The 21,256-nt window shown below is 41.3% G+C and overlaps 2 protein-coding genes across 3 annotated transcripts in view; one reads left to right on the top strand and one right to left on the bottom strand.

The window, feature by feature from the left end:
- The window catches only part of Veph1 (ventricular zone expressed PH domain containing 1), a 243,699-nt gene that overhangs the window by 43,932 nt on the left and 178,511 nt on the right, over nt 1-21,256 (top strand). For both annotated transcript variants that reach the window (XM_008837452.1, XM_008837453.2), the window contains exon 4: nt 14,011-14,177. In XM_008837452.1, coding sequence (XP_008835674.1) covers nt 14,011-14,177 — 167 coding nt within the window. The remainder of the gene's footprint in view (nt 1-14,010; nt 14,178-21,256) is intronic.
- Nucleotides 1,871-7,801, bottom strand: Ptx3 (pentraxin 3). Its single transcript, XM_008837451.1, has 3 exons — nt 7,491-7,801; nt 6,651-7,052; nt 1,871-3,084 (listed from the first exon to the last, which is right to left on the bottom strand). Exons 1-3 carry the CDS (start codon nt 7,618-7,620, stop codon nt 2,471-2,473), a joined length of 1,146 nt encoding a protein of 381 aa, XP_008835673.1. The 5' UTR covers nt 7,621-7,801; the 3' UTR covers nt 1,871-2,470.

The following is a 21,256-nucleotide window of genomic DNA, read 5'->3' as shown; positions in this document are numbered from 1 at the left end:
AGCTTTTTTCCTGGGTATATACTAAGTGTTTTGGAGAGAATAAAGTGTATTGTATTTTAAAATAAAAAATATTGGATCAAGATTAGAGTGCAACAAATAATAATGGGTTAAAGAAGATAGATGTATTATTTTCCTTTCATGTCAAAGAAGTCCAGGAGCCAGCAGCCCAAGACAGGCCTGGCAGCTTCACAATCATCAGAAACCCAGACTGCTATATTGTTGCTCAAAATCTCACACTGTAATATGTTGCTGAAATCCCAGCCATCATTACACACTCTAATCAAGCAAAAAGAGAAAGGAAATCACATGCATCATACACGATCATTCAATATTGGTCATAAGGCCACATCTGGTTTCAAGTAATACTAAAAATACCTATTGTACTCTCAGTGGGCATGTATGATGCTAAAACTAGAATTCTGTTCTTTAGGAAAAAAGGTAAAACTGAGATCAAGAAGCAATCAGAAATACCTGAAATAAATACCTTTCCAGACTCACTGTCATAGCAGATGAAATTTCTACCTTTACTACTCAATGACTGCTTTACTTTCTTGTTTGCTCTTTCATGCTTTTTGTTTTATCAGTATGCTTTCTTACACTTGATATTGTCAGTATATGAGTTGGTGATTATCCTGACTCCCATCTTCTAGGATATCTAAACAGACCTAATTTGTGCAGAAACATGTCAAGAAAGTAAAAACATGCCTAACTCTCTGCCTAAGTTTGGGTCTAGTGTTTCTTCCAGATGAGAACTCAGTCACACAAGCAATAGTTAAACAGATAGGGCCAAAGTGTAATCTTCAAGAGTGGAAGACTGGAATATCTGTCAGCTGATAACTGATCATTGTATTATAGACTCATCAACCTGACTGTACATTTCAAGAATGAGATGAAGCTGTACTTGTATCGTGAACATCCTAAAAAATTATTACATTCATGGAACTTCTGAAAGACACTAGGTCCAGTCCCTTCCTTTTACTGAGAAGATCCAGAGACTGTATAAGGACACTCAGCTAGTAACAGATTTACTCCTGGCCCTCTTTGCCACCTCTCATGAGCAGGAAATGCCCTGTTGGTCCTCCAGCCTTTATCTTTAGGATACATCCTCACTGTGGTTCTACAGTATTTCTGCAGCAATTCTGTAAAGCTCTTCTAGCAATCCTTGCATGGAGTCCTCAGGAAAGAGCTGGATTGATGTGGGTTTTACCCAGACTCGTGAATGTAAAAGGACTTAGGTGGCCTCTCCCTTGCAAGGAAGAGAATGGATGGGCTTTATTTCCTTTCCAGATTCTCAGTGCTCTCCTCTGATAGTCCTAGCATGCTTGTCTAACCTGTGGTCCATAGGCTGCATACATCCCAGACAAATGTGGCCCAACACAAAATTCTAACCTACATACAGCATTATGAGCTTTTTTGAGGTTTTTGCAATTTTTTGTAATTTGTTTATGTGGCTATTGAATGTGAACTTTGTGATGACGACTTCATGCTGCAATGTCAAAAGTCTGGATATGCCTGTAACTGTTCCTTGTACACTTAACATCTACCTGGAAAACTCAGACAATACATGTTTTTGTTTATACTACAAAAGGGCAGAAAGTTGTACAAGCTCATAGACTTATCAGATCATTTATTCCCTGCATTCTTCAGCTGTGAAAACTTAAAAACCAAGAAGATGAATTTACTTAGCTAAGATTCGATTTCTTAAGATTTATAGGAAGCCAAATCTTGTAACAGCTATACAGCTTGCCTATAACAGTATTAACTATTGCCTTTTTCAGAATGGTCTCTGAAAAGCAATTGCCTACTCTAGATGAAAAAGGGAAAGTGTGGATTTGCTTTAAAATGTCTCAAACTTACAACTAGAGAACACAAGTTTTATAAAACATTTTATTTACAGTAGTGCTTTACAAAAATAAAATTAATACAAACCCATTTCACAATATAATTTACACAACTATCTTCTCCCAAAAGGGACATTTGATTATAACACATAAACTACATTTGTATTTTTTAATAAGTCACATTGTGGTATAAATATGTTTTTTCTCATCATATTTTTCTAATAAGGTACATATCAATAAGAATGAACAATGGACAACAGATCTTGTTTTATTATTCTTCCAATATAAAATGCATCTCTGGCCAAAACAAAATTGACCAAAGATAAGTAACACAATCATCCTTCTGTTCAGAGCCCATCCTGTTTAATTATTTGAGGGTTTATCTGTCAGAGACGGGACATTAATCTGAAAGCACCACAGCATAAGGTCTAGTAACAATATCCCCCAAAGCCTTCTCCAATGTCTTCCCTTCAACTGTTTATTCAGTATTTTGCCAAGATAAATAAAGACGGAACTCAAGTCTCTCCTTCATTAGTCTCGAGTGTTCTTATTACACACTGAGGTTTTTAGACTTTCCCAGCTGGCATGTATGTGAGTCTCCTTTGGCTTCAAGCAGAGTTTCACAATACTTAGGAAACATACTGAGCTCCTCCGTGGAGCTGAATCTCGGTGACTCCCCACCCGACGACGTTTCCCCGGATGTGGCAAGACTCCTCTCCTCCACTCTCTCTTATCTCCTCCTTGCTCAGAACACGATCCCAAATATTGAAGCCTGTGATTCTTCCAGAAAACGCTAATGTTTCATCAAAACCCCCACCCACACAGCAGCCGTTCTTTTCCTGGCCAATCTGCAGGATTCCTCCCTCAGGAACGGTGTGACTTGTGGCCATCTGCACAGCAGTGGCCACCAGGTCCCCATTTACCCACAAGGACATGCTCCCCAGCTTTGAACTCCAGGTGGCGCACAGATGGGTCCACCTTCCCAGGGAAACCATAGTATCCGCTGCCAGCTTGCTCTCCTCTCCACCCACCACCAACACTAGGGCCTGAGAACTGAGGTACAGCTGCATCTCATAGGGATTCCTCTTTGTGCCATAGGAAAACAGGATGGTTTTGTTTAATATATCTGTGGCTTTGACCCAAATGCAAGTACTAAAAGATTCAAGCTTCATTGGTCTCACAGGATGCACGCTTCCAAAAATCTTTCTGGAACGCATGGGGAATAAAATCGCTGTTTCACAACCTAGGGTAGCAAACAAGCATATGAGAAAAAAAATTACAAATTAATTCAGAATTATTTTTGGCATTCGGTTATTTTAATATAAGCATGTTAACTATAATTGATAACTAGATACAGCAGTGCCTACGACTTAGGGAGCTTCACATTCGATCTCCATGGACAGAGAAAAGGAGAATAAGGACAGGTCAGTTGGCTTAGTCAATGAAGCATCTGAACAAAGAAGTATACAAACAAGTGCCAACTCACCCAACCCACAAAATAACAAAAACCATGTTGAGTACTTACCTCCCGTTCTTTCTTGTTTTTACTATTTTTTTAAATTGAAATGTGGAGTCACAAGGAGTTAACATCAGATGATCCTATTTTTTCTAACAATTTATAACCCACCCTCTTTCCCTCTTGTCTTCTCTTCACCAGGCTCCTAGAATAACAAACCGGTGAAATTCAATGGACCTAGCTCATTCTATGTAGTCATTATCAGCATGCCTAAGCAAAGTTTAGAATAGCAATATCACTGGGGGACACATTTTAATATACCATGTATTCTTGGATGTTGGTGAACTGTGCAAGGTTTGTAATAAACTATTGTTGTATTTTACTACAATAATAGTAATATGATTACTGGTTTTTGCAATAATGTTTTCATGTAGTACAGGCTGGCCTCAAATTGGTCATGCAGCTAAGGATGATCTTCAACTTCTGATCTTTCTGCCTCCACCTCCCTTAACCAACACATTATACTGCCTCTCAGTAGAACTCCTGAGTTCAGATTGTTTCACTACTAATGAGTATTATGAAGTTTTTGATGAAGTCTATACTCTCTCCAGCCTTTAGTGTTATCTATAAAAGACCCCTCTGGATTCTTCAAGTCTGTAAGCAACAAGTATGGCACTCAAAAACTGGGTAGACCAAGGATATGCTTAAAATTTACAAATATTAGTTAAACTGCTACAGAAAACCTTTAAAAATAGTGAATTGTTCCAAAGGATTTGGTTAGAGAATGTGTTTCTGCTAGGAAAATTTAGGAGGAGGAGACTTTTGAACGAGGGGCTTTTTGAACATGGGTACAAGGGACTCCTCTTTTCCACCTTTGCTCATCTCAGGGTCACACCAGAAGCAGAAGGTGCTGAAGACTTAGGAAATATTAATGTTAGAACCTTAAAGAGGTGGGCTTTACTTTATGATATAGCACTCTCAATAAAGAAGGAATTCATTAAAGACTAAATTCATGTGCGAAGTTCATTTCATAAGAGCCTAAAGAACATGTGCTCTAAGCTAGCTTTGACAAGCCAACTTTCTGAGAATTAAAGACTTTTAAAGTCTATGACGGGTGGGAGACTCCTGCAAGTGAGCTAGGATCTGTCCAGGAAACATTAAACCAATGTAGTTCTTTTAGTGATAATAGAGGAAAATATTGAAATTTAGAAAAACTGCACTATTCTTCCAATGCACAAAACTGGTACTGTCATTCTTGAAAACTTGAATTGTTTCATGGAAAAGAAGCAATTTTAAATGGAGCATTTTCAATAAATTTGCAAGCTGTAATTCTTTCTCTACATTCATTGATTCAAATAGAGATCATGGGGCAAAATACTGCCATATTGGGGCTGGAGAGATAGCTCAGCAGTTAAGAGCACTGGCTGTTCTTACAGAAGATCCTGGTTCAAATCCCAGCACCCACATAGTGGCTAACAATCATCTGTAATTCCAGTTCCAAGGGATTCGACGCCATTTTCTGACACCTGCAAGCATTGCATGACACAGGTACACTTATATGCAGGCAATACACTCATACACATAAAATAAAAATAAATTTTAATTTAAAAAAAGATTGTCATATCTGTGTGCATTTGAAATATCCCAGCCTCTGTAAGTTTCAGTAAAGTACTATTAAAGAGGGTGCCCACTGCAATCTAATTAACCACCTTCCTGTTTAAACAAGGTCAAGCAGGCAGGATTGCATTCCAAGGAGGTCTGTGACTGTGTCTGGGAGACCCGGCTTCCCTGTAGGCTATGGCAGCCACGTGAGTTCATACAGTGAGGTAGTTTTGTGGGCTTCTTTTGGAGAGCAGTGATTGAGGCTGTTGAAACTTCTTTGAAATGTCAGAAACGCTCTCATAAAATGACTTTTAACTAATAAGTCTCTGTAATTATATTATCAAAGACTAACAAAATTAAAACCAGGTTCTCAGGAGGCTGACCACAGTGTGATTAGGAACTCTCTAGGAGCCAAGTTGGCAGAAGGCCAAGAAAGGATGAATCAAAGCCTACAGGTAAATATTATTGGGTGTACTAAGAATTAGCATTTTAGAATTCAGAAATGTATCCCACTTCTAGCAAACATGAAGATGAAAATTCTTCCTTTTGGGGGTATATTATATGTACAATAACCTTAAACAGTTTGCAAAATAAGAAATTCAAGCATTAAAATAATCACAGAATTATCACATTAATGATTAGCTTTAGATTTGATTTTATGCTTTTTCTCTGAAGGCTACACAATGTTTAAGGAGAGAGACTCTGTACTGACAAGCAGTCCTCAAATATTTAGGAAAGGCTAGGATTTCAGCACAGATTCTGTAATTGAATGAAACATGCTCCTGAGGGTGCTTGTAAGAGTCATTTGCTTGGAAATAGGGGATAGAATGGCTTTGTTTGCTTCTGAGATTCTCTGAAAAATGCAAGCTCCATTTTCCTACATAGAGCACTAATTTTCTAAAACAATTCACAATAATACACCTCAGAAATTCTAACTTAAGAAGTGTGTTACTGGGCTCAAGTCTTCTGCTTCTTTAACTAACGTTAAAGCATATTCTTTCTGACCCTTAACCACTAAGACCTTTGTGGAGAATTGTGGGCCTTTGACGAGTCTTATACAGTCCGAGCAGTCTCTCTTTCGTGTGGCCCTGATTCTCTGAGTCCCTAGGGAAATAAAGAGGTCACCTACAGGCTCTGACTCCTGCACCTGATATTATGAGTTTGATTCCAAAGGAGAAGCCCCTTGACCTTCACTGTACAACTAACTACTCGCACAGACCCTGGGGGACCCTTGTGGAATTCTGCTGACTCTGCAGGAGATCCATCCTACTCCACAGCTCAGGACAGAGGAGGAGGAGCCGACATTGAGGGGCTGGGCCACCGCGCTAAAAGTTAGCCTAAGCCCTGAAATAGTGTGGGGGAGATCAGAGGTCTCCCAAAGAGGGAGCAGGATAAAGTTAGAAGACGTGGAAATCCCTAACGGACGGACGCTGGACAGCGGGAGAGATCACAGTTATAACACTTGCCAAGGGAGCTCCTGCAGTGTCTGGACGGATCTGGTGTCAGGGACCTCTGATGTCTATTTCCAGGTTGATGGTTAAATCCCCGCTTTCCTTTGAGCTCCTCCCGCTGACGAATACTTTTAAAAGGCAAAGTGCCTGCCTTGCATAAGCATGCCTGAGCTCTGGGCTCTAAGTGTGGGGGTTCCGGTTAAAGCCTGACGCTCATTCCGGGACAAAGCAGAAGCCACGGTGGTGTCGTCGTCTCGCCCCCTCCTCCCCGCCGCGCCCCCAAGTGTATTTCGTGCTTACCTGCAGGCAGCCAGTGCCGGGCGGCCCAGCTCTGCACCGCGCTCAGGTCTGCGCGTGTCCTTCGCAGTTCCTCCAGCACCGCGCCCAGGCCGCGCCCTGCAGCCTCTGGCCGCCGGGTCTCCGCATCCTCCAGGCGCGCCAGCCGGAGGCTCGCATCCCGGCTCTCCTGCAGCAGCTGCTCCAGCGCCCGCGCTAGCCTGGCTTCTGCGGGGCCCGGGGCGGCACAGGGCTTCACCAGGCCGCCCGCCAGCCGGCCCAGCTCCGCCTGCAGCCTCTGAAGCTCGCCCCGGAGGACGTCGTCGGTGGCCTGCAGCAGCATGCCCTCCCGCATCTGCGAGTTCTCCAGCATGATGAACAGCTTGTCCCACTCCGAGTGCTCCCGGCGGCAGTCGCACGGCGTGGCTAGGGCGCAAGATACACACAGATTACCAGGCCGTTCGTGGCTGTGCTCCTTTAGTGACCCCCAGTTGCATCCTTTGCCCAGCATCCCCTTCCTTCTAAGGATACCTCCAAAACTGCTCTAAACTTCTCACAAATGACACGGGAGCCATTCATTCCGTATAGGTTAAGCTGAACTCTGTGAAATAGCCATTTATGTAGTTAAAGACGGCCAAAGATCAGCGATTTCATATAGTAAAACTCACTGTGTATGTTACAAAAATAATTTAAACCATCTCGCTTTCCTCAGGCAGTACTCCCTCTTACCCAACAAAGTCTGATTCTGGCTTGTTTCATTGACTACAAAAAATATGTATATTGTTTGGATCCCCGAAAATGGGGTGTGTAGTTAGGGTGAAAGTTAAAATGAACTTACTTAAATGAAAGTTAAAATGAACTTACGGTCCTCGGTGGGATGCAGTCCATTGTCTATTTCGTTGTCGAGATTCACATACATGAGTTCATAGTCATCTGAGTTCTCAGCCAAAACTGCGGACCAGAGAGCACAGAGCAGAACCCCGGGGAGATACATCGCGGGACAGACTAAGTTCGCTCCGCAGCCGGCGGGAGGGAAGACGCAAGCTTCTCCAGTGAGCGGAGTTTGAGCCCGGGAGAGTAGAGTGAGGCAGGAGGCGAGCCCTTAATAAACGCCGCGAAAGCCTGAACCCGGACGAATGAGTAATGCCGGGTGGCACAGCACGGAGGGAGTTCCCCTGGATTTGGGGGAGGGGGCTGGGTGGGAGGGCGAGGGAGCCGTGGAGGTTGCGCAATATTAAACCTCGGAGGCTCACTGCAGGCAGATTAATTAGAGGAGGGTCAGAGGGGAAAGAGGAGGGAAACCGGGCTTGGCTGGTCCCTCTGAGGATTAGCTGCTATAGCTTGAATTGGTAGCACCGTTGGGGGATGGGGACACAGAGGTGTGGGCGAGAAGCATCATTTTGGTACTTTGTGTGAGTTTTCAGTAATTCACAATCCCTTAAATTATAGAAAACTTTTTTCTCCTTTTCTTTGGGGCACATTCTCAAATCCAAGCTGTAGAAAATGACAGAAAGAACTATGATTCTAAAAGTCAAGTCCCTTCTGACTTGTTCTTGCCCTCTGGAGTTGTAGCTGCTCTTTCATAAACACTTTTCAGTAACAAATCCATACAATTTGGTTAACCTATAATAAAAGGGGAAAGAACTGGGAGAAAAGAATAAATTTGTTTTCAATGTTGGGTTTTTTTTTCATAATCTAGCATTACGTGGATATTATATTATTCTAAAAGCCTCAGAGGCAAAGATTATGGTGTTTTTTTTGTTTTTTTTTGGTTAACCTATAGTAAAAGGGGAAAGAACTGGGAGAAAAGAATAAATTCGTTTTCAATGTTGGGTTTTTTTTTTCATAATCTAGCATTATGTGGATATTATATTATTCTAAAAGCCTCAGAAGCAAAGATTATGGTGTTTTTTTGTTTTTTGGGTTGTTTTTTGTCTTTTTGAGGCAGGGTCAGGGTCTCCCTGTAGTCCCAGCTGTCCTGGAGTTTGCTATGGAGATCATGCTGATCTTGATCTCACAAAGATCCACCTGCCTCTGCCTTCCAAGTGCTGGGATTAAAGGCATGCGCCACGATGCCCAGCAAGATTATGTTTTAAAATTAAATTAGTGACTCCTTCTGACACATATGAAGGTCCATGACAGCTGAAAACCCCCTCGTGCAAAATACCTTGATATCTGTTTACATTATAATAGTAGTAATACAAATGTAAAACATTAATACAAACCCTTTAAAAAGCAAGAAAAGTACCCAGTAGTAGTTTTCCCACAAAATGCTTGACTGCATTTTGGGTTTCAATAAACATGGCCTCACTTTCTGCCCTTGCACAAGAAAGTAGAAAGCATGTGTGACTTAACAAGCCTCCTAAGAGTTTGAGACTAGGTAAGCCCTTACATATTTGGAATGCACATGCATATATTATCTGTCACAGTAAAATCGAATTCAGGGTCAAACATACTAAACATTTGAAGGAACAATAGATCAGAGAGAGAATTAACAGAAACAAAAAATATTAAATCTAAAAACTAGTAAGCATGCTTGGAAGTACTTAAGGCCGAAAAGATGGAAATGGCCTCACTAGGATAGATGATAGATAGATAGATAGATAGATAGATAGATAGATAGATAGATAGAGATGGATATATATATATCCTATATATAGATATATATACATAAATGATATATCTGTTGTTAACTGATTATTCTAATGCTGGAGGAGGGATAATAATGGACACAGAAACAAACTGTATAATTTAACATTTGATATAGTAAAATAAATAAAGCATGGTACAAATAGTTGATAGACAATTTTTATCAGATATTCAAGGAACACATCACAAACACACGCACACACACACACACGTGCACTTTATATAAACTACTTCTGAGAAGAAAGGATATGGGAATGTGCCAAATTTTATCTGTCTAGTAAGTATGATACCAAAAAGAGACACAGACCATACATACATAAAGGAAAATCTCAGCTCGTGTTATTTAAAAACATCAACACCAAACTCCATACATATAGTTGTCAAGCAAAGCCAACATTATGTACATAAAATACTTCAAGACTTTGATGGTTAGTCTTGTGTATCAGCTGTATTGGACTGAGAAGTCCTCTGGTGTGTCTGTGAGGATATTTCTAGGAAAATGACAAAAGAGGGAAAGCCCTACCCTGAATCCTGAGTGTGGGTGGTCCATCCAGTAGGCTGAGGGCCAGATGGAACAAAAGGGAAAGAAGGAAAAAGCCTGCTGTAGAAGGCGCTCTCTCGCTTTCTCTCTGACACCATGAGGTGAACAGCTTTGCTTACCACCAAGTCACCTTTCCCACCTCAGCAGAGGCTCACAGCATGGAGTGAGCTAACCATAGATTAAGTCAAAATAAATCCCTCTTCCCCTAAGTTTTTCTTTTGGATACTTTGTCACAGCAGCAAAAATAACTAATACACCGACTAATGGAATTTATTCCAAGACTGCAAGATTGGTTACATATTAGACTATTAACTTCCTACACTGACAGTTTAGTGAAAAATCATGTGAAAAGTCAACAGATAAGAAAAGGAATTTAATAAAATTCAGCACTATTTCTAAAAATTAATAGAAAAGTGCAAACATCCCAATAGAAAATACACAAAGAAAATGAATGGCCAAATCACAGGAGAGGCGATAAACATTAAAAAAAAAGATACACACATAGAGACATATATAGACATGTGTATGTATATAAACACATTTATCTGCATGTATATGTATATGTGATAATCAGTCTCAAAAGCAATCAAGGAAATGGAAATTAAAACAAAACTTGAGATGCCATCTTCTACCCCATTCAGGTTAGCAAAAACCAACAAGAGCCAAGTTCTGTCAAGACCAAATGTTGTCAGGGATGAGAGCCATAGAAGCGTTCATGCCACTGATGGGAATATAACCTGGTATAGTCTTGGTGGTAGGCAGAATAGAGGACCCCAAAGATGTCCAAGTGCTAACTCTAGTAACCTGTTATACATTATTGCATTTCACATAAAAATAAAGATACTAGTTAAATAAGGAAACAATCCCAGATTATTTAGGTAGACTTGATGCAATCACAAGTATTCTTGAAAGTGAAAGATGGTGGACTGGTAGGAGTGTTCAGTGGGTAAAAGCTTTTGATATGCAAACCTGGACCTGAGTTCAATCCCTAGAACCCATAGTGGAGGGAGATACTCAGCTCAAGAAAGTTGTCCTCTGATCTCTACACATACACCATGGCACACACACACTCAGACACACACACCAGCACTCACATGCACACATACATATAAACAAAATATTTTATTTATTATTTTTATTTTATGTATATGAGTGTTTTGCCTGAATGCATGTAAGTGTACCTGTATGGGTATAGTGGAATGCCCAAAGAGGTCAGAAGAGGACATCGAATCCCCTGGAACTGGACTTATGGATGGTTCTTAGCTGCCATGCTGGTGCCAGGAATTGAACCCAGGTCCTCTGCAAGAGCAGTCAGTGCTTTTAACTGCTGAGCCATCTCTCCAGCCAATAAACAAAATATTTTAAAAGAAAGAAAGTGAGTGAGGCAGAAGGCAGCGTCAGATCAAGAACAGTGACGACAGAAGCAAGATCAGAGAAACATCATGTCACTATCTTTGAAGACTGTGGAAGGGGCTCCACACTAACAAACGCAAGTCAGTCTCCAGAAGCTGGAAAATCCAAGGAAATGATTCTCTCCAGGATCTCTGTAAGGACCCTAGCAGCCTTGCCTACACCTTGATTTTAGCCCAGTGATGCTCATGTCAGGCTTCTGGATTCTGAAGACAGAAGAAAACAAATCTGGTTATTTTAGGCCCTTTGTAATGATTTCTCAGGCAGCTATAGAAAATAATGTCTTTCTATCATAGAGAGAATTAGTGTACTGGTGCCCATGTGGACAACCAACCGGGAAGGGGCAGGGAAGAGGCAGGTTTGGAGGAAACTCCAACGTAATGTGAATGGAACAAAATATGTTACAACAGGACACATTATATGACCCTATTTCTATAAAATTGTAAAAGCAGGCAAAACGACTACAGAATATTTATTGGTACACATGTAATTAAGGCACAATGAGAACTTTGGGGTGATGGTTTTCTCTGAGGAGGGAAAATATGAACAGGACAGGAAACACTTGGAGCACAAAGTTCTGGCAAAACTGAATGACGGGTAAACCACTCTTCCTTTTTGTTTATTTACACTTGTATGCTGGCTAGAAATATTTCGTATTAAAAAGAATAAGGACAGGAGTGGTGGCTCACACCTTTAATCCCAGCACTCAGGAAGCAGAGGCAGGCAGATCTCTGTGAGTTTGAAGGCCGCCTCTTCTACACAGCTAGTCCAGGCCAACCAGGGCTACACAGTGAGACCCTGTCTCAGAAACAACAACAACAAAAAGAATATATTAACTTATGAGTGGGATTTTTACAGGACTTCTACACCCAGAGATCTTTATTAGTTTCTAACTCAAAAAAGTTCTTGTACATTTATTTTGGTATTTATTTTATTGAAATTGAAATCAGTCGAAAATGACTAATCTATGGATTTCCCTTTCAGAGCTCCCAGGGCCTCCAGTGAGTATTGTAGAAAAAATCCATATAACTGTTTTCTGTTCCAGAGTACAACTAGAGTCCCATTTAATATGACCTTTCTCATCAGATGGCCAATGTGTCCACATAGCTAAGTTCTACGACCCAATGTGTTTTGTACAAATTAGGTATTGAATTAAAATTTTCTGGTGCTTTAAGAAGAAGCTCTATGTAAAAATAAACAGAAACCAAACAAAATAGTTTAATATTAAATTGTTGAAAATTGATAATGTTGGAAACAATTTATTTTTTAGTTTTAGTTTTGAGACAAGGTCCTGCTATATAGCCCAGGGTTGTCTTGAACTCATTATGCAACCCAGAAGGGGCTCAGACTTGTAACAATGTTCCTGCCTCAGCTTCCCAAATGCTTAGATTACAGACAAGAATTGACAGTGCCTGGCTCACAAATTCTTTGAAAAAAAGTAGTATTTCTGCCAGGTGTAATGGTGTACACCTTAAATCCCAGCACTCAGGAGGCGGAGGCAGGTGGATCTTTGGGAGATCAAGCCCAACTTGGTCTATAGAGTGAGTTTCAGGCTAGCTGGTGCTACAGGGAGACTCTGTCTCAAACAGTAATTTCCAAGATCTTTTGTTGTATGGGCATATTACTGACACGCTTGAGAGTAATTCTGTGAAAAAGAAATTCTCACTATTTATTGTTACCCAAATGCATACAGTTTTGTCCCTTTAACAGAACGTAAAATTGATATTCTGGAACTCCTGGTCCTCTTAATGTTCACACTTAAATATATTTTATTTATGAGTTTATCTCTGCCACTTAATGAAGGTCTACATGTATGTAACAAAGTCAACTTTAGAATAAAAGTAAAGTAAACCACGAATTTTATTGGGATGGGGCGTAGCTCATCTATAGAGTGCCTGGCATGGGTGAGGCCCTGGGTTTGTTCCTGAGCACCACAAAATAAAATAAAATAAAATAAAATAAAGGTAAAAATGTAAACAGACTCAAGAAAATTTTTCAAGAAATCTCTAGAAGTCAAATCCCCTGAGACAGTTAAGTAAGTACTTGACAGGATTTTTGAGCGAGGAAAATCCACACCATCAAGTGATGAGCAGCTGTTTCCCATATGTTGTTTGCAGATAAGACCCTGCAGCTTATGTAATATTTTTTCTTTAGTTTTCAGTTGTCTATACAAGTCTTTGAGGCAAATCACATGCGACAAACAAGCTGAGTATACATTTCCCTTGAAATAGTAAAGAAATTGGAAATTTAAATCTGCGTTGTTACCTTTTAAAGTTTTCATAAAAATAAGGCACAGTTTCCACATGTCCGTTGTCCAAATCCTGCCTTCACGTCCCTCAGCAATGTGAGTGAACACATTTCTTTGCACATTTTTTGGCTCAGCTTCATTTGGTTTCATGCTTATGACACAGCTCACTTTTCTTTTAGGCATCATCCGAATGCTGTTTCTAGTCAGGAATTCTTTATCAGAACTGTTTCCTTCTCAAGGGTGTGGTCTGGTTACTGTCAAATGTGCCACTATCCCCTGTTGACCATTACTCAGGAAAATTTTTCATTAAATAAATGCTGAATGTATCATAAAATATTCCCCCTTTTAGAATCAGTTTAAGTTGTGCTTTAGTGCCTTCCTCTTCCCCACCCCACCCCCGAAATCAGATTCTGTTATTTTAAACAGAACATTTGCCTGTTAGTCTATACCAGTTATTATATAAGTGTAAAGGATATTTCTTTGACAATAATGTCTATTATTTGGGGTTAATAAAGTCCCTGTTGTTCCCCCAACAGGAAATGCTGTACTGTTGAGGGTGTTACCTGCTGTGTATGAAAAGCAGCCTCAACCAATTAACAGACACCTGACAGAACTCCTGGCCCTGCTGTCTCAATTGGAACAGACAGAACAGTACCATCTACTACGGCTTTTGCATGTAGCAGCAAAGAGAAAACAAGTGGAGGTAAAAACTGCACTATATATACCCTGTACACCATATATTACACGTACTGCGATGGTCTAGGTAGCCAGACATGTTTCTGGATAATGTAAGCAGGATTGTGTGCTTAGGGTTTCCTCATACATACATGTATAAGTATCTGTCTTAAAATGAAAGCACCCTTCTACATGGGAAGTTGAGTGTGTGTGTGTGTGTGTGTGTGTGTGTGTGTGTTGGTTCATATCATTATGAAGGCTAAGAACTAAGAAGAGTCATCTGTTATCTGTCCTAGAGATAGAAAATCCAGGGTTGTAGTTTCAGTTCAAGTCAAAAATCTTGAGAACTGGAAGGAAGATGGTGTAAATTCCAGACTGAAGACAGACCAGTGTTCTAGCTCAGAAAGTCAAGCAAAGTGGGATTCTCTTTTCCTTCCCATTTTTGCTTTATTTAAGCTCCTAACAAATTGTCTGATGCCTACCCACAGTGGAAGGAAAATATGTTTAACTTGATCTACCCATTCAGATGTTATTCTCATCCAGAAATATTCTCACAGACACACTCAGAAATGTTCAACCAAACATCTGTGATCCAGTAAAGTATATATATATATATATATAGTTAGTTGGTTAGTTAGTTAGTTAGTGATATTATTTACAGTTATTAAAAGCAACACATGTAAATCTGACCATTGTGGAATACCTTCAACGTAACTTAATGTAGATTATATGGTTTTAAGACTCAATATTTTCTCAAGAAGGGCCAAGATAAATATTTATACATGAGTTGGTTTGTGAGAAAATCAGCCCATGGTGAGAGCAAAGGGTTATTTTCTAGATAGCAAATCAGTTGTTTTCTTTGGATTCAAATTAAAAATACTGACAGTTAGAATGCTTGTGATTACCAGTGATAGAACAAACCACTGTGGCCTCAACAGTGAGAGAAATGTATAACATGATGTGAAAAGGAAGCAAAACTTCAAATGTGGCTTGATCCAAGGAATCAAATATTATGAACAATTCTCTCACTCTCTCTCTCTCTCTCAGTTTTGACTTCCATTCTTTGTATGCTTTTTCCTTGTCATCACTAGATGGTTGTTAGGACACTCTGAACACTGTTTCTCATACCTCCACCATCATCACCAACATCCAAGCAATGGTCTTATCATTTTGTGTGGACACATGCTTTACCCCCACAGTGTCTCCTGAATGCCAGATAAATATCCAGATAGAAACCAGAGGCTGCCAGGAGGCGCAGTGGACATCGATTTGGAGGGTAGTTGATTTTGTCCTTAAGGGAAATGATACAGTGAAATCCAGGGCCAGACCCTAAAAATTACTTTTTTTTCAGGTTTGAACCTGTTAACAGAGAGACAAAGGGCCTTCAGTGAGTGATGGCAGGTTGAGTGTCAGGGACACTGGGTAAAGCCTTTATAGAATGCCCCAGGTCAGAAGACCAGGAAGCTGGCTCATACATAAACTGTACCCAGAGATCTTGGTTCAGTAGATTGGGGATAGGGCACAGTTTGCTACTACTTTAGATATCACAAATTAAATACCAAGGCCAGAGTTTGGACGGGAATTTATATACTACTTGGTATACACTTTTGTTTTTGCGCTTATGACAATCATTATTTTTGCATAGCTATCTCTTGTAGTATACTATAAACTCCTTAAGGGCCCTAGGACTTCCATATACTTACATATAGCTTCTAACATTATTTTGGACACATAGTAGTAGCAGAGGTTTGATAGGGCCTGAGGAGACAGCTCAGTTGTTGAAGTGCTTGCTGTATAAGCATGAGGACCTGATTTCTATCTCCAACATCTACATAAAAAGAAGGTTGTTGTGATGTGGTGGTATAATATTATAATCTCAGCACTAGGAAGGAAGGAAGGAAGAAGATCCCTGGGACTCACTGGTCAGACAGCCTAGCTGAATTGTCAAGTCCCAGGTCCCTGGGAGAGATACTGTCTCAAAATACAAAGTGAACAGCTCTTGAGAAACAAAACCTGTTAGACCTCTGACTTACACACACACACACACACACACACACACACACACACACACGAAGTTGTTGAATTAAAATATGAATCAATGAACCAAAGGAAGTAGAAGCCACAATAAACCAGGAAAGGTTGTGGAATGGTCTCCAAAGAAGAAGCATTACCAGAAAGAATCATAATCTAGGAAAGTAAAGAAGACTAGAGATAGAAACTGACCTTGGTTTGAGTAATGTGACCCATCGGTGACCCAAAAGGAACAATGTCTGTAGGGCTGGGGTGGGTGAAAGTAGTCACTTGTTGTGGATTGCCTGTAGAAAGGAAAGGTTAAGAAGTGACCATATAAGTGTGAACTGCCAACTCAGGGAGTCCAGAGGAAATAGGAAAAGTTAAAAACACAAGAATAAAGAGATGGAAGATGTGTGAGGAAGTATTAGGTAGAACAAAGTACTGGAGGAACTTGGGGGATGTATTCTGGATTACAAGTGGAAGAATCAATTTAGGAAAATCTGGAGGGCAGAAAGGTTGGGGGACATCCAGCAGAAACAGGGTGAGGAGCACAGCTATGGGATGCAATTCTTGGCTCACCTGAAAGCAGGCTCATTGAACGGCACATTGTATTTGTTACCTGTTCGTTGATGCTATAGGAACATGTGATTTTTAAAACAACAAAAATGGTTTGGAGTTTTGCAGATCAAAAGTCCAAAAATGGGTCAGTAGGGCTGATTCTCTCTGCATGTTCTAAGGGCAAATCTATCCCCTTGCCTTGTCTAGCTTCCAGAGCCTCCGGCCACTCCAGGCTCATGGCTCATGGCTTACTCTTGCCTCTGCTTTTCTCTTCATATTTCCTCTGACTCTGGCTCTTCTCCCTCCGTCTTCTACTGACCCTTGTGATTCCACTGGGATCACCCAGATAATCCAAGGTAATCGCCCCATCTCAAGGTCTCTAGGTTGAGCACATCTGCACAGTTCCTTTTGCCATATTAATGTAACATACTCATAAGCTCCAGAAATTGGACATAGACCTCTTTAAGGCAGCCATTATCGTGACTAACACAGATGGAGTCTGGTGATTGAGAAAATAAGAGTGACTAAAAGACCAGACTTGGTGCCACAGAGCAGCTGTCATACCCTATTTTATCTGTAGCCTGGGCAGGGGAGGGGGGATCAAATACAATTTTTAGACAGTAGATTCGATGAAAGTTTGAGATGGATCTGGGGAAAATAGCCTAGTATAACTCATTTTGCATGAAGGGAAGCCTTGGCCTGAAGGGAAATGAAACCCAGAGGCAATTATAGGATGAGGGAGGAGACAATGGCCTGGGGTCAACTCCCAATGCAGTGGGGCCAAGAGTGAGCATGGCTCTACGTGTGACCTTCATGGAGGTTCTGGCTGCTGAGAGGCTCAGGAAAGGGCTTATGAGGCCATCTGAAGTCCGTTTTGATCATTTCTTGGCCTCAAAGCTTCTACAAGCTAGTCCTTGGGGCCCACTAATGGATATTGTCTCATGGGCACTGCATGTTCACACACATGCAATATTTACCACCTGGAAGGTTCTTACCTACAACTATTGCCCTTTCTTGGCTATTTCAGTCCTTTAGATAGCAGCTAAAAATGCCAAAAACTTTCTCTGAATCTATTTTCCCAGTTCTCTCTAGACCACCCTGACTGAGAGCTATCTTGTTCGGCACTATGCTCCAAATGGCTAGCTTGGCACCTGACACGTGGTGATTATTTCTCACGTGGTTCAGTTAGTGTTAATGCCTCAAATTCCAGAGAACTTGATCTTTTGAAAAAGACTCTTTCATATCTAGTCCTGCAAATGACTATACTGTGTTAATTTTCCTTCATTTTACTTTGATAAAAACAGATGCTCTGAGAAGTTCACTTGCTTAACCTCACACATGTTAGTGATGAATAAAAGTCCAAGTTTTTGAAGCCAGGCTCTTTCCTGTCTTGGCCTGACCAGTTTTCCCCCAAGAAGGCTACAAGAATGGTTTTCTCAATGTCAGTCATGGGGACAAAGGGCACTGATAGCGGTTGAGCTCATACGTGTACCAGGCACTGGGTGAGGGGTTTAAAGACATTACCTCATTTGCTCTTACACAGCAAGCCTTTTTATTTTATAGATGGAAAAGCCAAAACTTGGAGAGGTCACAAACAGTGGAGTGGTTCTGTGAGATGACTTTTCACAGTCACCTCAGTTGTATCAGCCCCTCCCGTTTTCCTGTCTCTCTCTGACGAGACTATCCTCCCCAAAACCACCACACACAGATAATATGAGTCTAACACTAGTGACAGGTCCAAAGCTTCACTGGTAAAGCCAAACTGCAACCTAACCCTGGTCTGATTCTAGCCATGAAACCATCTGACACTAAAAAACTGAGTCTGTAGAACTGTGCTTTGTGAAGCTGATGGAGTTCCAGAGAATGCAGGAGGATGTGTGGGAAAGAGGACAGAGGGATGGTGAGCTAGACACCAGACAGAGGAGAAGTAAATGGAATAAGAAGCAGATCCTTGGAGATGATGCGAGAGCTAAGCGTGGAAACCACAGTGAGAGGCCCGAGCCCAGGAGGCACTTAGAGTGGTTGAGGGGCCCCTACTCTACCATGCATCTGGACAGATGAAGTTGTAAGGGGGAACTGCCCAACCAGCCAGCTCTTGGTCCTTCCCTTCATGTGAGACTAACCCCACTACTCACCTCTTCAGCTCTTCCTGTGCCCCCCGAACCCATACTGCCTGTGCCCAATGTACCCCCTCTCATCTCTTGGTCTCCTAATTAGACAATGGGCAGGGGCATGATCCTAAAGAGAGGCTTTATAGAGAAGAAAGAATCACAAGTAGGGCATCAGCAATCTGAAATGGAGCCTGCATTTCATTTCATTCTAATCTACTTCATTTCAGATGAAATAAGAAGGTAAGTGAGCCGGGCATGGTGGCGCACGCCTTTAATCCCAGCACTCGGGAGGCAGAGGCAGGCGGACCTCTGTGAGTTCGAGGACAGCCTGGTCTACATAGTGAGTTCCAGGACAACTGGGGCTACAGGGAGACCCTGTCTCAAAAAGACCAATAAATAAATATATAATAAATTTTTTAAAAATAAAGAAGGTAAGTGAGAAATTTTACTCAGAAATTTAAATTTAAGTGGAGTTCTTATTTCTGCATAAATATTTGCAGCTGAGCTAGAGAGATGGCTCAGTAGAGAAGAACACTGACTGTTCTTTCAGAAGACCTGGGTTCAACTCCCAGCACCCACATGACAGCTAACAACTGTCGGTAACTCCAGTTCCAGGGGATCTGACAGCCTCTTCTGTCCTTCGCAGGCATTGCACGACATAGGTGCACTTATATGCAGGCATAACACTCATACACATACAATAAAAATAATAAAATATTTTTTAAAAAAGACTTGCAGCTGTATGTAACTTAGAATGGTTATTGTTAGGGTCTGAATGTCCTCCAGGGGCCCACGTGCTTCGATACTTGGTTCCTAGCTCGTGACACTGTTTCAAGAGGTTGTGACTGTTGCATCTGCCTCTGGTTATAGTCTTCCGTTCTGCTTCCTGGTCTGTTCCTTTTAGGGTCATGAACCTCCCACACCATGCTTTCCTGAAATCCCTGGAACTATGAGCTAAAATAAATCCTTCCCCCATTAAGTTGCCTCTGTCAGGCTTCTTCTACAGTCATGGGAAAGCTAACACAGGGGGATTAGTGGGATCTCCACTCCAGGACAGGAGTGTCGATAGTGGACCATTGAAAAATGTTTTCTCAGAGTAGGGATATAACTCAAGGATAAAAATGTTCCCCCTGTCAGCCCTTCCCTTCATGTAAAAACAGCCCCTCTAGAGACACATATGCAAGGCCCCGAGTTTAACCCTCAGAAACACAACAAAGGAAGAGAAGACAATTGGTCTACACAAAGATGACAGTCCTTGAGTGTTTGCATCCACACATCTGTGAGTGCTAAGAAGTGGCTGGGTGAGAAGGGTCCTTATCTTTCATCAATGTATCTGAGCATCCTTCTTTTTGGGGGAAACTATTCTCAGATAGAGAGAGGCAGGTCCTGGCTAATGACTCACCATCAGCACCACAGGGATTGTTCCAGATCCCTTTATAGGAAAAGTCTAGGTGGTCAGTTTTCCAAGTGGCCCTTTTGAGAACTAAGTGTTTCCATTGCTGCCAGAGGACGTACTGAAGTCTAGCTAGCGAAAGGAACAGAATTTATGAATGTGTATGCATACGTGTTGTCAGCCCTCACCATGGGCTTCCTGCCCAAGGCATGCAGAGGTGACTGACAGAGTGGCAAGTGAAACCCTACCTCATCAGTGTCCAGACACAGAGGGACTGCGGTTGTGGTCTGTTCCCTAAAGGAGATAGTCATTTCCTTGAGTTTTCACATAACAATGTAGAACGTTCCTGTTTACTTGCTTAATCCTACAACACCTACTACAGCATGGACCAGTGGCCCACACCACTCAGAAGTCAGTGCATATTTACTTAAAGAGGTCATTTGCAAAACATGAGGAAGATGGAACGGTGGGCTATATAGAGTACTCAGAGATAGTCTTTAGGGCAGAACCCGTTTTCCAGGAAATACATATTTTTCAGTGTGGAGGAAGCCAGAAGTAAACGAAAAGAATGGCAGTCACTTTGTAGACTTCTGGAGATTAATGAAGGCAAATATTGTTGTTGTGCCTCATTCTTACCATTACTGCTTTCTTTTGTGTGTGTATGCACATATGTACACACACACACACACACACACACACACACACACACACACAGAGGACAGAGAAAGAGAGAGACAGAGACATATACACATACAAATACATGTACATCACTATACCTTTTTCTGAGACAAGGTTTCAATATACAGCCCCAGCTGGCCTAGAACTCGCTATGTAGAGCAGACTGGCCTTGAACTGACAGAGATCTGCCCACCTCTCCTTCTTAAGTATTGGGGTTTAAAGGCATCCACCATGCTCCACATCTATCTTCTATCTATACATAAGAACTGAAATATCACTTACTACCAACCAAATATAGCATGATTTTCAGATGACCCTGTCCTTAAGGTGGTCATGGCTTGGGGAGATGTATAC

This window comes from Nannospalax galili, unplaced genomic scaffold, assembly GCF_000622305.1.
Source record: "Nannospalax galili isolate Female #2095 unplaced genomic scaffold, S.galili_v1.0 scaffold617, whole genome shotgun sequence".
Classification (NCBI taxonomy): Eukaryota; Metazoa; Chordata; class Mammalia; order Rodentia; family Spalacidae; genus Nannospalax; species Nannospalax galili.
Note: the sequence above shows the minus strand (reverse complement) of the source record. Positions and strands in the feature narration are given on the sequence as shown.